Source organism: Copidosoma floridanum, unplaced genomic scaffold, assembly GCF_036245765.1.
Source record: "Copidosoma floridanum isolate Cflo_tuat_1 unplaced genomic scaffold, Cflo_Japanese_pri ptg000019l, whole genome shotgun sequence".
NCBI lineage: Eukaryota > Metazoa > Arthropoda > Insecta > Hymenoptera > Encyrtidae > Copidosoma > Copidosoma floridanum.
The window spans coordinates 20,039,486-20,056,204 of NW_028321896.1; the positions used below are offsets into that span (position 1 = coordinate 20,039,486).

Sequence of the window (16,719 nt, forward strand, 5' to 3'; positions counted from 1 at the left end):
TACGTACTCCTATTTTGCTCAAACAGATAGTTGTAATATGCCAACTTAAATGATCCAAGCGAGTCCCGCAGTCGGATAGTTGGTGGGATTGAATCCCACAACTTCATTGCTCGCTGGGAAAAAGATAGAGCATAAATATTTAAATAAGCGCGTGGAATATTAAAACCCGACTGCGGGAGGCGCTCTGATCTTCGCAGTTTCTGATCTGCCGGCGGGAAAACTTCATATAGATACCTAGGCTCCTGCGTGGTAAGTGTCTTGTACGTGGTTACAGCCAAAAAATAGTCACGCCTAACGCTCGGTCGCAACCACCCCAGCTTCACATAATATTTTTGCAGCGATGCATCGCGTCTGAAGAGAGAGAGAGTGGAAGCTCGGGGGTGGAGTGGTTCCGAAATAACTTGTCCCTTCTACGCGCGAATTAACTCGCGGGTGTATATGATGCCTTTTTGTTTCCTTGGGCCCTTATTTACCATCCAGCTAGTGCCAACACTCTAAACCCTCCGGTATAGTTGGGCCAAGTCGCAAATGCACCTCTCGCGCGGATTTCCGATGCTATATACCAGAGAGAGAGAGAGAGAGGGACAAAAGCTCCTTTGTTTTATTCGACCCTAGAGTTTTGGAGCGTTAATTAAACAGATTCTCCGCACGTCTCCCCTTCCCCCCCCCACCGGCTAAGGGAATTATCGCGTTTATCCGCGCCGATCATTCGATTAGTCCGCGACCGGGGGAAATCAAGTTCACTTTTTTTTTCTTTCAATCATCATTAAAACCAACTCGGGTACGAGCTGGGTAGCCCACGCGGAATGCCAAGCAGGGCTCCGAACGAGAGGCCGCGTTAGCATAATTTTCAGTTTTCAACTCCCTCTCTTGTTGGAAATGACGAAAAATACAGCGTAGTGTGTCTCGAATAATCTTTTTTTTTTTTTTCCTCCCCCGCTGGTGTGCTCACTCGGTGCATACCAAGAGGCCGATGCTGGAGTTCTTCCAAGTGTACTTGGGCTCCATCCGAAAAGTTTTTTAACTTTGACGAACTTACCTTTCATCCTTTTTTTTTTTTTTTTTTCATCCTGCGGAAAACAAGGGAGACGGGGTAAGAAAAGGAGAAAACAAAGTAGAATTTCAAGTTTATTCCTATTTATATACGTATATACACAATTGCTTACAAAGTGAATGAGAAACCCCCCCCTCCCCCCCTGTTTCAATCAATCACGGGTGTACACTCGAGATACGTGTATATACTTTACTCTTGGATTATCTCTTCCTCTCGTTTTCCTGCTGTCACACGTGATACACCGATCGGCAGTCCAGAGTTAATTACGCGGGCATAAGTAATACATTGATTATCGGTACTTGCAGTCAAATGTCCATGTTATTCGACGCTTTCCGTGACGAGCCAGAACGAAAGCTCACTCCGAGCGCCGGTATTAGGTTTCCGAGAGAAAAGAGAGGGTTGCGTAACCGCGAGCTTCGGAAATTGAGTTTGGACCGTGATGGTCGGAGGCTATAAATAAGAACGAGAGACGCACGAGCGTGTTTGAGGAAAAGCCGAAGAAGCGATGAGAAAAGAACAAAAAAAAGTCCAACTTTAATACCTTCCCGTTCTATTTTCGATCCGCTTTTTCCCGAAAAACCAACTCCCCTCCCCCACAGTCGAGCCCGGGCGGCGATGCTCCCGCGAAACAAGGTCGCGCGCACAAAAATACGAAAGGAAAGAAATTCGCTTTTGGCTCGGCTTCGTGTTATTTTATTTTTCCTCGTCTATGAGAAGAAACTCGACGTTGACGGGGGTGGTGGGTGTGGATTTTTCTGATTAGCCGGGGCGCAAAGTCGGAGGCGCGTGATCGTCCTGCCGATCGAGCCCCGGGAAATTCCAGGTCGACGGAGCCTTTGTCTCGAGGAGCAAAAAAGCCGGTCCATGTGTATAGACGCGGGGTCCGCTCGCTCATTCGCGGCATGCCCCCACGAGGCGCAGAAAAAAAACTCTCGACCTCCACTACTACGTGTATAGGGTGACCTTTTTTTTTTTTTTATCGCGCCTCTCTGTACAATTATCGCGCCCCCATCCCTACCATCCGTGAAACGAGGCGCGACTCCCATCCCCGGTCGGTCGGATTGGAAAGGGAGCCAAGGAAAGCTCGGAGCGGCCAAAGTTTGGACAGCCGCGGCAAAAGATAAGCGGCCGGTATATTAGTAATGTAGGAAAAGGGAATAGCTGACGTTTCGCTTACGTGCGAAAACTGCCGAGTGCAGGCGTACAGTGTAGACACAGGGTATAAGAGAGACGAGCGGTACGCACCGTCATCCCCTAGATGATGGATTTATCGAGTGGAGAGAACTTTGACTTTGCTCTTGTGCACGTATACATCACCCCCACTGTTGCGGTTCGGCCGATCGGCAGCTTATTCACGGGATCGATCGTTACCGATTTTATCCGTAAAAACAATTGCTATACGCACGACGGAAAGAGAAGAAATAAAAATAAAAAATACATGTGTAAGTACACCGGAGACGAGTAGCGGTGGCGGTGAAATAAGAAGGCAAGGCCGAAGGAGCGGAAATAGCCCCTGTAACCGGAGAAGCTATATCTGGAATTCCGACTCTCGGCGTGCGTGCGTCCATACGGCGCGCGCCTTTGGTTTATATACATCTCGGGAGAGCGCGCGTGCCGACTACGTCCTGTGCTCCTATATTTTCGTGTTCACTGCTTGCTTATTCTACTCCTATACCGCGTACCCGTTTATCTTTTATTTTTTAATTTTTAACCCGCTCCGTCTCTCTAAATGTATGTACATGCGTCATTGCCTTTTAGATAGAGTAAAAAAAAAAAAAATAAAGAAAAGAAAAGAGTACACCTTGGGTTACCTAGGAGCCGAGTGATCGGTATATCGCCGGTCGGGCCGTCCACGGGGTTGAAGAAACAGGATCGGCGACGAGTGGCCTGAGCGCGGCTCCATACTTCTTTACATTCCATACGTCTCATATACACTATGGGAAGTAGAGAAGCACGGAACAGTCGCTCGGCTGCTGCCAGGGTCCTTCTTTTCCTCCGATCAATCCGTCACTTGGACGCGTCCGCCACTAAAATAAAATCCACGATTGCGCTCGGTGATCCAGAGATCGGCCGGTCCACGGGTCTTTGAGATCTTGCTCGAACGATCGCCCCGAACTGAATGCCGAAATCTGCCGGCTAGCTCGCCACCGAGTGCGACTCCGGTTCGGCTCTCCCCTGTCCCTCTTGCCTCTAATGCCGATGCTTGTTGCCGGTTGTACGTATAGCCCTCTAAAAATGGCCGATACCATTTTACCCGCGTGTGTGTGTCATGTGTTATATACTTTGCTTTGGTGTAGCTGCACGCCAGGGCTGTTTGTGTTGGTGTGCCCTCTCTCTCTTTCTCTCCAGCTCGGCTCATTTGCCTGCCGCGTGTAAGCTTACACTTGACTCGAAAAGAAGAAAAAGTAGAAGCAAAAACAGTAGGAGGCAAAGAGAGAGAGAGAGAAATAAAGCGTGGCCAAGCGGGAGGCGAGTGCAATATAGTACACCATATTGGAGGCGAGCGAGAGAGAGAGAGAGAGAGAAAAGCGTGTCTCGCGCCGAATTTGTCCTTATCCGAAAATAGAGTGGCTATGTGCGATGCCGAGCGTCCCACGGCTCCGCCATCGCGCCCCGGCTATTCCTGGCCTCGCCTCCTCGCGAGCGCGCGCCTCTGCTCTTTCTCGATCTTTTTCTGTATCTGCAAACTCCTCCGAGCCTCCAAACTCTCGTTACTATGAATACACACACCCATCGGGTTTGTTCCGTAAGCAACGGGACGGCCCAAAGATGTATATACGGGAAAGCTCGGGGAGCTTGCGCTCCCATGTACACCAACATGTTTGGTCATGCCGGATGAATTAATTGTTTTCGCGTCCCGCCCTTGCGTCACTTGCAATTGTTATTCATCGCGTGGATGAGCGAGCGGCCGAGTGGCGTTATTTGGTGAAATTTCGTTCCCCCGTTGTCACCGCGTGTCGCTGAAAGAAACAAAGAGACCGGAATTAATTTTTCATTTGAAATAACGAATACTCCTCGTTAATTTGGGCAATGTGCTTTTTTTTGTTTCGAGGGTGTGGGTATGTAATTGTAATGTATATCGAGGGTAACGAGCGAGCGCCCGTGTTACGCAACAACCGGCTCGGGGTAGAAGTGGCGATGACATAACTAGATTTACAAGTATATACATATTATAATGTGTATGTACAGGATGTGTGAAGAGCCGCGAGGGAAAATTAAAAAAAAAAAAAGGGTTTGACGCGTGCTCTGCCGTTTATTAATCAAGCGAGTAACTGATTTACCTGCGTTATTTATATACGTAGGGGCAGCGGTATGTAAATGTATATATGTTGTCCTCTTGATTTCGATTTATCTCGTTGTTTACGCTTTCCCGGGGAGGAATATATGTGTACAATGGTGGGGTCGTCGTTACAACCAAGTGTGCAAAAAAGCGAGCGAGGGTATTTTTGTATCGCGTTTACTCTCTCCGCTGATCTGGACGGTGTTCGGTTCTCTACCGTTTCCGCATCCACGGGATTCACAGAGCCATTTTTGACGAGGCCACAAACACACAAGTACTTTTTTTTTTTTTTTTTTTTTTTTTTAAACGCTGTCAAAGTGCTTTCGTCAAAAAATCTGATCCTCTTCTTATTTTACATTGGTTCTCGGTGCAAAATAACGAAGGTGAAACGAGCATTTGTGTATCATATTTTGTACATGGTCAAAGAAAAATAGCTGCTCTGGTCGTTAAAAAAGATGGGAAGACGTTTTCGAAAAAAACAGGACAAACCTCGTTCCACTAGCACGAGTGTGTCGTGGACCTGTGAGAAATACACGCCTTATTGCTGAGCTTGCAGTAAATAATCATTACCGCACAATGCGTTGTGCACAGATATAAAAAAAAAAGGTGTTTTCATCGGGTCCTTCTCAAAGTCCTGCAAACAAATTATAAATTGACCGAATAGGTGAAGGAGTTCGAGTGGTTAAGATTCACGGTCCGTGACGATTTCCGGAAACACGGAGCAAAGGAATCCGGAATGATCATCAATTTTCACGCTGTGAGAAAAAAAAAAAAAAAAAAAAAAGAGGAGAAAACCCTAGATCTATAATAAGCATATAGTTGAGAGTACATCAAACGGGCCTTTAAATTTTTAAATAGACACGGCTTTTCCGAAAGCCAGGGGTAATAAACGCCGCGTCGTCGTCGTCTCCAGTTTCCCCGCCTCCGATGTGTATAGGACGAGCCTGCAGAGGAGAGCAAAAAAGAGGCGGGGACGAGAAAAACTCGCCGAGAGGAGACGTCGCTTCTGTACCGCTGCTGCACGTGCAGCTTCGTCTCGGTTATTTCCGGTGGTGAAATATACTCTTTGGTAACACGCAGAGAGAGCTTTCTCGCTCACGCATGAGCGTGCGTGTGCAGATGGCTTTTGCCCGTGTATATATATATATATACGAGAGCACTCACAAAAAAAAGAGACAATAGAGACATTTTCACTTGGTCCGTTCGTTTTTTTTTTTTTAAACATTTTACGCATTGAGCGCCGCATCGATTGCACACGGGGTACTCAATCTCGTGCAATGTCGCACTAGTCATCCCGTTGAGTTGCCATTCGTTGTAATCCCGCTCGTACACTAGGTATGGTACACCTACCGATCCACATCGGAGGGGGCGTGTACAAGGTACTTTGTAACGAAAAGCCGATCACTGACATGATGTATTGTGCGGCACAACACGTCCGCGTACCTATACCTTGGACACGCAACCCCGCACCTTCCGCGTTACAAACGATAGTAAACAAAACAATCGTTGCTCCGATAAATGTACCAATGAAAAATCGAGGGATATGAGGGGAAAAAAGGGCGCAACGAGCAACAGTATAGGTGTACACGTAGGTGCACGTATGTAACGAGAGTATACACCTACCTCGTAAAGATGCCGTCAGTCGTCGTCGGGAGTATAAGGTATACGTAAGCCCATCAGGCACTCGGAGCCGGAGAGTTTGACCGGCGACGTCGGCTACACCGCGAGAGAGCGCGGGAAGGAGTGCCGATAATCGGGGCCGGAAATAGCGTCACGCATACGGGAGCGCGGGAGCCCTCTCTCTCTTTTTTTCTACATAGGTACCTATATATACATATACACCCAAGCAAATCCTGTGCATGACGCTCTCGCACACACTTTGTAAATACCTACATCTATATATATATATATTATATGTGTATGTATGTAATATGTGGTGAGTTGCGATGCTCGATGGAGCGCGGCCAAGAGAATCGCGACTCTCCTCCGATGCACTTCTCTTTGCGTGCTGTGGTATACGGAAAAGGGGACGATTATGTGTTTCTTGGGTGTACGTCCAAACGAAATGCTCGCAACAGGCGCGAAGGAAAAAAGTATACAGAGAGACCCCCGCGCGAGAAGGAGCTTAATTCTCATCTTCCTCCTCCTCTGTGTGTATGAGCTACCACATGCCGTGGGTCCTACCCCCCCCCCTCCACGCATACGTGCAGCATCTGGAGCTGGCTATATACACCTACTGGTGATCAAGCACATGTTTCTCCATCTTCCCCATACATGATGGGTGCATGTATACACCTCGTGTTACGTTATACATGTATAAGGCATATTGGAGTCGTAGGATGATGCTCCGAATCGGCGTGTCCCCCCCCCCCCTGGAGTGTTGGTTGATGGTTTAACGTATTGTTTTTTCTTTGTCGCAGCGCGATGCGTGTCCTGTTGTCGAAGCTGCCGCGGCCGTGGATAGTCGATGAGAAGAAGGACGACGGCTACACGGCTCTCCACCTGGCCGCGCTCAACAACCACGTGGAGGTCGCCGAGCAGCTCGCGAGGACCGGCAAGGCCGATCTCGATCTGCAGAACGTCAACCTGCAGACGGCCCTGCACCTCGCGGTCGAGCGTCAACACACGCAGATCGTTCGGGTACCTACCTCGTATACTGCCTATATATTTTTATGCAATTTCTTCATTTTACGTGCACGCGCTTTGAACATTTTCTCAATTTTTCGTTACTTTTGGACCCTTTTTACCGACATTGGTTTACAAGCTTACACGTACCGAGAGAAAAAAAAAATGATAATAATAATAATAATTGTAGAGAAAAAATTAAGTAAACAATAATAAATCTGCTACGGTGAACCGAATGCAAGCTGGAAAAAAAAAGGGTAAAATAATTGCGGGAAAGTTAAATGATAATTTTTTTCCTCATTTGCCAGTTTGCGTCCGATGTACTGTGCCGAATGGTAATTTTCGCTGGAATTTCTCTACAATTTTCATTTTTTTTTTTTTTTTTTTTTTTTTTTTTTTCACTCTCATTAATCACAAAAGGTGAAAAACCTGAAATTCCGCGACTTTCACACTTTTCCACCCGAGCTTGTAAACACGTATGGTTTTCACCACTTTTAACAACCTCCCGTTTGTAATCACCAAAAACCACGATGACGTCGGTTATAAATACTTAATAACACTCGCGCCGAGAGTATGACTAAAAATAAACGTAGTAAATATGTGTTATTGCCCCGCATTGGTAAACGCGCAGCTGCTGGTACGCGAGGGCGCGAACCTCAACGTGGCGGACAAGGACGGGGACACGCCGCTGCACGAGGCCCTGCGCCACCACACCCTGTCCCAGCTGCGCCAGCTCCAGGACGTCCAGGACGTGGGCAGGCTGTTAATGGGACTGGGCACCCAGGGCCAGGACAAAAAGAGCAGCTCGTTCATCGCGTGCTTCCTCGCCGCCCACGGCGCCGACCTCGAGCTCAAGAACAAAAAGGGCCAGACCCCGCTCGACCTCTGCCCCGATCCCAATCTCTGCAAGACCCTCACCAACTGCCACAAGGACAAGGACGAGTCAGTACCCTTTTTGCTAATAATACTATACATTCGAATAACTCAATTGTGACTTTCTCCCAAGGAGAAGAGCTTTTAATTTTACTTGGGGGGGAGGGAAGATTTTTTTTCGTATAGCATGCTTAAATAGTTTCATGCATGGAAAAAAAAATATTTTCACTCCGTAGCATGTGTCATACGGAAATCAACGAGATGGACTTATATGTTTATGGCAGCGAAAACAAGCAATTGTTATTTTTAAAACAAATCAGTGAGAAAAACCTTTTTTTTTTATGTAGTAGTAACGAAAAAAATACAGTTATAAGGAAAAATTAAATGTAAAAAGTACAGGGGTTGCTTGTATGTAGGAGCTGTGTAGCCGTGAGCGAAACAATAGCTGTGTAACTTGGATTACAAAGTGAGCCAACGCAGGCATCGGTCGGAAGGGAGGAGGATCTTTCATTTTTGTTGAAAAGTTCCTTGCTATGTATTCAAAAAAATTTACGAGCCAATTTGTGCAATGAAAAAAAAAAAAAAAAATCTTGCCGCGCATCCAAATAGGCGTGAAGTTTCGAAACGTGGCGTTTGCATCCCGTTTTTTTCGGCAGGGGAGATAAAAAAAAAGCACACGCTTCAAAGAAAAAAATAATGCAAAACAAACACTGAGCGGTTAACGGTATGAGGGGGTAAAAAAAAAAAAAAAAAAAAGAAAAAAAAATTGATCACACGAGCCCGACCACGAGGAGTGTCGAATGAACAATTCAGTCGAGCGCAGAGAGGCTGACCCCCTTTAACGCGTTGTTGCTCACCTCCCCTGGAGAGCTTGATAGAGATGATGTATAGGTATAGAGTGACCGATGCGATGCAACGAAATGTCGTTCTGCCCACAGGCACGACATAGAGAGCGCGACCCCGTCCACGGGTATCGACGAGTGCCTCGTCTGTTCGGATGCCAAGCGCGAGGTTCTGTTCGGGCCCTGCGGTCACGTCACTTGCTGCAACACCTGCGCGCCGCGCGTCAAAAAATGCCTCCTCTGCCGCGAGAGCGTCACCGCCCGCACAAAGGTAATTCATGTCTTTCTCCCTTTACTTGTATATGTGTGTGTAAAAATACAATACTTATCAATTGATTGACTCAGAGTTTCCTCCTCATTCCCAATAATCGATAAATCGAATCTGTGTTACATACCATTCTGGTGTTCCTACGGTCCACTTTTTCGCGAATTCGCTAATAATCGCTAATAATCTAAATCTTTAGAATTGAATGTTTTATTAAATTATCGGAGGCATTTAATCACAATTGCCGTTTCGATACATTCTTATGTGGATTGATTTTCAACTTAATTCGATTATGTGTTAAATTATGTTTTATTTTATTTTTTTTTTTGTTTTACTGGAAATAAAAAAAAGTCGGCCTACTTCTAGGATATTTTTAGAAAAATTTTCTTCGAGGAAACAAAAGAAAAAAAGATAGATGTGCCCGAGTGAGAGGAATGCAAGTAAAAATTAATGATGAAAATAATAATAATAATAATCATAATAATAATAATAATGATGATGAATCAACAGATCGAAGAGTGCGTGGTGTGCTCGGACCGCAAGGCGGGAGTGCTGTTCCGGCCATGCGGCCACATGTGCGCCTGCGATAGTTGTGCGGCCCTCATGAAAAAGTGCGTGCAGTGCCGCGTACAGATCCAACACATGCTGCCCCTCTCCATGTGCTGCGGAGGCGAGGGCGACGTCACTTACGTCAAAAACTGCAACGCCAACACAGGTAACGGCTTTCTTATGTTTTACCTCTCATGACCGAATCGGTAAAATTTCATTTCAAGATAAACTACGGGATTAATTAATTGTTTTCGTTGCAGCTGCGACGCTGAGCGAATTGAAGACCAGCGACCCCGAGGACGACAAGGTGACCGCGAACAACACGACCCCCGTACTGCAACCGCCAGCCATCATCAGCCAGCCCGAGGGCACGCTCATGAATAACGGCAGCCGCGACACCTCCCACAGCGACATCCAAAAGCTCCAACAGCAGCTGCAAGACATCAAGGAGCAGGTGCTGCGCACACCCTTCCAAGCCTCGATTCTCTCGTTACACTCGCTCTTTTTTTTTCTTCGCTTTGTCTTTACTTGCAGAGCTTTCCTTTTTTTTTTCCGCGTTCTCCACGCCCCTCTCGGCGGAGGGATTATTGGAAAAACTTGGGCGCCCGTTCGCTCTTATTGTTGCTCGGCTCGATCTCATACCTCCCTTGTCGTTTGTTGCAGACAATGTGCCCGGTGTGCCTGGACCGACTGAAAAACATGATCTTCCTCTGTGGCCACGGCACGTGCCAAATGTGCGGCGACCGAATGTCCGAGTGTCCGATATGCCGCAAAGCCGTGGACAAGCGCATACTGCTCTATTGAACGAGCTAAGCTCCATATACGCCTGCTGCACCGTTGCCGATAGTTACTGCTTATGACATGACACGCGCACATTAATGTTGACCATTAACTTGCCACCACACCCCCTCTACCCCGTTCCTTTGATCGAGCGTCGAATTTTCCAAGTACCGTTTTTTCCTTTACCTTTTTTTTTTTTTTTTTTTTAATAAAATTAACAAAAACAAAAACACGTTGACGAGAGAGCATTTGAGACTGCACCGTAAGCGTCGTCGTCAAACGCCGAAAAATGACAGTGTGTACAATATCGTTACGGAGCATATTATATAATATCATTGTACGAAAAGTTTTGTTTTCGTAAACATTTCGAGCCAAAATTATTTTATATACGTATATTGTTGTGTATCGATTACGCAGGGGAATAACAAAACAAAAACAAAAAACTTTCTTCCTACTGATTTTAATTTTTTTTTTTTTTTTTTTTTTCATACGACGTTGTCCATTTTTTGAATCGAATTTAAAACTGTTTAACTGTTTGTGTGGGCCAAAAAGTATGCAAGTGTGAATAAAATTTTTTATTCCGTTTTTACGTATTGGTTAATATGTACTTTTTTAAATACGAAACGACGAGTGACTTTTTATATGTATATATTGTGATCTATTTAGAACGTTGATCAAACTAATGGTCTGATGTTTGTTTAAAACAATTTTAAATATAATCATTGCAATACGGGACCCTTTAAATTACCACCATTTGGTTATCTAATTTTGTGTTTTTTAATTAAATTTTGTTTTACTCTTTATTTCTAATGATAAACAATCACCATGAAAAATACGAATAATTTTCTTAAGTAATTTAATATAGCATATTTTATGAATTATATTTTTAGTTTAAAAAAATGGCTTTAATAATTAATTAATTGACAAATTAATGAAAAAGACGTAGTTTAGATGTATTATTTTTTTCATGCCCCTAGGAACTAAATTTCTAAAGCTCTCAAAACACTGAAAGGGCACGGATCACTCCGAGCAGCTCCAAAGCATGAACAAGAAAACTTACTTGCCTTCCTGTAAATAGTTTATTTAATTTAAGGAATTTCGTTCCAAATTTGTTTGTAGTATTAATATTTGTTATTCGATAGCACGTACGCGTAATTTTACAGAAGTATAATGTTTATTTAAATACATTTTTTGTAGAAATAGTAAATAATGTTTAATAAGATATGAACTTATTAGTCGATTTTATAAAGTTACAATTTATGAAAATTCGTCTACTTATATTTTACTAGGCGTTTTTTATAAAGAAATATTTATATGTAGAACAAAAATAGCAGTTTACCATGTTTTATATGTGCAGACAAAAAACATTTTTTCATCCCAGTAGCTGGAAAGTCAAAGCTCTTGGCCGCTGCGCGGACGGGAACATTCTCTTTCCAGCTGCGGGGACACGAAAAATCGTGTATATAATCCACGGCTGGAAGTAAAGAAGCCTCAGACCGTCCGTTTTTCATCTTTGGGTTCACCTCGGTTGATCTGAGATTTTCTTTACTTTTCCGGCCTTGGGTCATAATAAACAATTGGCCATTAACAAATACATTTATTTACAAAATTATATTTTGTTAAATGCGATACAAGGTGTGCAATAAAAAGTAGATATTATGTTGAAAATGTTTCCTTTTATTTATGATTTTTATTGCATGTTAGCCGCAACAAATCATACATATCAAGTTACATATTTGGATTCATATGTGTGATACCAAAAAATAAAATTTTTACGTGGCATGAAGATACATTCATCTTTATAAGCAATTTTGAACAGCTACCTAGCAAAATTATTTAATGAGGAAAATTTTTGTTCTTTGTTATTCAATTCAGCGATTTCGCCACCCTAATTTGATCATGCATTTTATGAGTTAAATATTAATTTAGATGCTCTAAATCATGCATTAATGTATGTACATAAAATTTATTTTCCCAGCAAATTCAACAATATGTATTGATAAAAGTCTTAAAACAAAAAAAGATTTTATTAAAAAAACGACTTTGTAAATTGAAATGCTGCTCAATCTTCAGTCACTCTAACAATGATTCTTTTTTCAGTTTTACAAAAAATGCGGGATAAAAAAAATTACATCAAATTCAGTATACAAAGTCATGACAATAAATTGTGCAAATGTATCGTTTGTACAAACAAGAAATCTCTAATTTATTTCTAAAATAAATTTTTGTTGTTGACTCAATTGCTTTTGCCGCGTCAATTTAATGCGAAATTGAAAGCTTTTTCACTAACATACTCATCACTCATAAACAGTGAGACGCAGTGGCCCCTTGATATTTTTTTCTGGCACAAAACTCGACTTGCTTTGCACGTTCCTATGGTTTCAGGCGCAAATGAAGGAATGATTATTGTCAAGCAAGTCGCGAAGAATGTTAAACGAAAAGCAAGTGTAAACAATTCGACGTTGATATAGAATTTGTAAGTACTGTACTGCGTTTGGAGCATTTGAGTGGGGAGTCCAGTTTACGAAACTAGACACAGTTAAATAAATTATAAATAATAGAAAAACATCAGTCAGAATTGCACTCAACAATAGTGACATGCTTCACATATTCGACGTGATAAAAAGTTGACTGATGAAACGGTGCTGCAATCGTTGCAGATTGACGGCCTTTTCATCCTCTCCGATTGTTAAAAAATGACCCGATCACTCATTCAACTTTCAAGATTCGGTCGAACTGTCCAAATCTAGTGGTGGTATTTTTTTTATTTTCGTAATACGATCGAGTTCCGCTGCCGCATCGTTTCGTATCGTAGCCTTATCCATACTGCCTGGTTCTGGACAGAGGATGAAAATTACGATTTGTAGAAATATACTTTAAGTACCAAGGACATAAAAAAAAAGGTTAAAATGCAAATAATTACCACTTTTGGGAGGACTAGCTCCAATGCTGCCGGGCGATCCTGGTCCACCTGGAGAACTCATGGTTTTTTTGTGAAGCAGCGAATTGAAGAAATTGGCTAGAACGCCTTCACCCGAGGGAGTTGAACCAGTGCCTTTTGGATCCAACTTCTTGTTTGGAGAAGCAACCTACGTTTGAATCTTTCAATGCGTGCTTGGTAACAATTATCAAAATGACAAACAATCATAGTCTCAGATCGATTCCATATGATGAGTTGTAACATGCTTTCAAGGGTTACACCATGTCAGCCGCAACATTAATCACTGATGCTCGAAAAATATGCTTTTATTCATTACATTAAATTTGATGCATTAATTTGGTACAGATTCGTTAATGTCGTTGGAAAAAGTTGAAGCTTTACAACAAACAGTTGGATGCACGCAATATTATACCAACAAAGACTTTGTTGTGCATGCTTGGTGTTATATTCCAAATAAATAATATTTCAAAGTGCTCGAGTATTATCAGAAGCGTGAGGATGTCTTTTAATTTAGATTTCTGAACGTAGGGTGATAAATTTAATAACCTTGATGTCATTACTAATTTCAGTACAGTATCACTTTTTAATAGGACTGATAATTTTAAAAATTAAAAAAGTGAAATAAGCATTCTGAGCATAGACAAAATGTAGAAATATACAGGGGATATAATAAAAATTAAAATTCATACATTTTGGGAATTACACTACTGAATGACATAAGAATTTTCGTACAAATTTTATCACTTGCAGAAGTAAAAGAGATTACATGAAAATTGAATTAATTAATATATAATCATACTATAGCAATAATGTAAGCAATGTATTTTTAAACTTCAATATTCTGATAAAAGAGAAGCTTTACGTGGAAAACAAAACAAAAAACAAGTTAAAAATTGAAAGTAGGGTAAATAAACTGAATTTAAAGCACCGCTTCTTATGGGCACAATAATATTACGACAAATAAGTAAAATAAAGTTGTAAAAGCTGTTAAATCGACATAAAATTTAGTGTTTAAAAATTTTCGTATTATTTTGTTGTATGTTAAGCACCAATGACACTGAAAGCATGCTAAAATCAAAATTGAATAGACCTGCACGATTGGGCCCATGCTTGCCTGATTCCTCGTAGTTGGCGACCGAGATGGATCTTTCAATCCCATCAATGCTTCCTGCTGCCTTGCCAAGAAGGCTTGTTCATCTTCTGCTTGGACCTCAACTTGACGCGTCACACTCTGTAACGTAGTTTGAAAATGTTCGACACGTGAAACGTATTTTTGGTTCTCGTAACGTAAATAAATACCTTTCTATTGGAGGGTGGCTGAACAATAACGTCCCTGTAATAATCGTCTGGCTTCATTGATTGCAAATTCTCATGTAAAATACTAATCTTTTTCATATTATCCCACCCTGCTGGACTAAAATAAAGAGTTTAAATTATGTAATTTTCAATGATATGATTATTTATGAATTTTTAATCAACTTACATAAGCACGGCATCTTTTTCCACAACCAGAGCAGGCGTTCTAAACGGTAAAGAATAGATCCTATGCGTTAAATATTTGTACAGTAAATCGCAATTCTTATCTTCCTTAACTGACGTATAAAAAAGACCTGCACCATACTGAAGGCAAAATTTTCTAATCCATTGTTGCATAAAGTCAAACTGTTCATCTCTGGCAATTGGAACAAAAATAAATTATTTTACAGTATTTTTTTATTCTAATTTACCGAGAAATTTTCTTATATACCTGTAATCATGTTCTTTTTCTAAAGTTGTCATGTAATCTGTTTTTGTAATTACAACAACTATATCTAATCCTAAATTTGTTGTCAATACTCCTTCGGGTAGAGGTAAATTATCAACAGATTCGTCATCCAAATTACGACTCGTTCTCCTCATAGGACTTCCTGGATCAAGGTCATCGCCCGGTTCCGTGTAATCTTGCCACTTCTTGATAACTAGGTAAAGATAAATCATTTAAAAAAATAAGTTCACACAGAAAATTGTTCAATGTCTTAAGAAAGTAGATATTACTTTTTTGCCGACACTCTTGCCACGTTTCTTTGAATTCATCATTGTCAGCAGCAATTTTATCTATGTGATCACCCAAAACCCTGGACCAAAATTGCAACTGATCCAGTATCGCCCACGGTGTTGTCATTGCAGCTACTAGCATAACTAGAGTGTGTGGAAACTTTTTTGCATTCAAGGCAAATTTTAAAAGATTCGTATGTCCAGGATCGCCATCCAGCACCCACACTGATAACCTAGTTTGATCTGAAAGTAAACCATCCATGATTGATGATTTCAAAACTGAAAGACCTGGGTGGTCTTCGTTTTTCGAGTAATTAAAAATTTTTTTGCAATTAACCATCTCTGTATTCATCTCTGACATCAATGTAGGCATACTCTAAGCCAGATCCTTTCTTGGGATCCTCTACACCCTGGAGTTTGGCAATAAGGGTAGTTTTTCCACTTTCATTGTCACCTGAAAATACAACATCATTACTTATAGGAATCAACAACGCAATGCAATAAATAAATCACTTTGATTAAAAACATACCCAACACAAGCACGTTCTTATTGTTTGGCAACTTATTGTTGTTGCTGTTTTGCACTTGGGCCAAGATACTAGACCTACAATTGGATAAAACAAAAAAAAATTAGCCTGCAGACTCCGAAATAGTTTAAGTGTGTCGCGACACTCATCGCATAATAATAAGCATGAGCAGCAGTAGCAGAAAAGCTATGGTTACGGCTTATAGCGTGCTAACGAGCCTCCCGCATGTTTGATACGAAAATTTGCAATTTCCTGCACTCATTTACCACAAATTGTCGGTGTCCGCCAGTTCATCCTTCTTTTTGGTACCTTGGAAATTGTTGTTCAGCAGCCCAGCTTCGAAGGCCTTAGTTGCCATGTCTCGTGCATTTAGCCGACGGCGAGCCTGTCGTCGTCTTGGTTTCAATCGTCAAATACTTAAGAGAGTCTGAAAGACTGTCGACTTGGTGTATATGATCGAACAAGGTGTGCGAACGCGAGAGACAGACTGACTCCTGCTTATTAAACCAATGCGTGTTTCGCTCACTCCTTTTCCGTCCGGTGGTATATCTACAACATACACGGAGATTTGTTAAATGCCATAGGCCCGCCTACACCTTCACCTTCTCTTCGTTTGCTGCTGCCACTATACCTCAATTCTCCTTTCTATTGTTGATGTCAAAGAAAGGGTGTGCACAAGACATCGATGATAACAAGGGACATCCTCACTACTTGGGTCTTGGTTTCCGCACTCTTTACACGACCATACCGTGTACACCCATATTTATGACTCAGCCTCCGCCCTCAACAAGTTGACTCGATGACCAAAATATACCTATACCTACGGTTGATCTGCATAATCCGCAGGTTGAATAGGTTGAAGTTTGTTGAAGAGTCGTCGAACCCTCAACAATCCGCAGACGCTGCTGCTGCACGCGTGTCGATTTGGCCCTGTAGCGCAGTGCGACCA

The 16,719-nt window shown here is 42.2% G+C and overlaps 2 protein-coding genes across 6 annotated transcripts in view; one reads left to right on the plus strand and one right to left on the minus strand.

Annotated features, from left to right (window-relative positions):
- The window catches only part of mib1 (E3 ubiquitin-protein ligase mind bomb 1), a 52,831-nt gene extending 40,895 nt beyond the window's left edge, over positions 1–11,936 (plus strand). Inside the window, exons 10-15 of one of the 2 annotated variants that reach the window (XM_014355481.2) lie at positions 6,755–6,974; positions 7,591–7,901; positions 8,771–8,945; positions 9,450–9,654; positions 9,749–9,942; positions 10,152–11,936. In XM_014355481.2, coding sequence (XP_014210967.1) covers positions 6,755–6,974; positions 7,591–7,901; positions 8,771–8,945; positions 9,450–9,654; positions 9,749–9,942; positions 10,152–10,292 — 1,246 coding nt within the window. In that variant the 3' untranslated portion in view covers positions 10,293–11,936. The remainder of the gene's footprint in view (positions 1–6,754; positions 6,975–7,590; positions 7,902–8,770; positions 8,946–9,449; positions 9,655–9,748; positions 9,943–10,151) is intronic. The other variant, XM_089593384.1, reaches the window with a different exon arrangement.
- Dlic (dynein light intermediate chain) lies at positions 11,925–16,701 on the minus strand. 4 transcript variants are annotated; one of them, XM_089593385.1, is made up of 11 exons: positions 16,402–16,701; positions 16,037–16,319; positions 15,774–15,847; positions 15,581–15,697; positions 15,244–15,486; positions 14,957–15,167; positions 14,693–14,881; positions 14,509–14,623; positions 14,324–14,440; positions 13,192–13,336; positions 11,925–13,104 (listed from the first exon to the last, which is right to left on the minus strand). In XM_089593385.1, exons 2-11 carry the CDS (start codon positions 16,126–16,128, stop codon positions 12,989–12,991), a joined length of 1,419 nt encoding a protein of 472 aa, XP_089449511.1. In that variant the 5' UTR covers positions 16,129–16,319; positions 16,402–16,701; the 3' UTR covers positions 11,925–12,988. The 4 variants fall into 4 exon arrangements, with proteins under 4 accessions (XP_089449511.1, XP_014210970.2, XP_014210969.2 ...); XM_014355484.2 differs by having other exon boundaries at positions 13,192–13,339; XM_014355483.2 differs by having other exon boundaries at positions 13,192–13,357.
- Between the last annotated feature and the right edge of the window lie 18 nt (positions 16,702–16,719).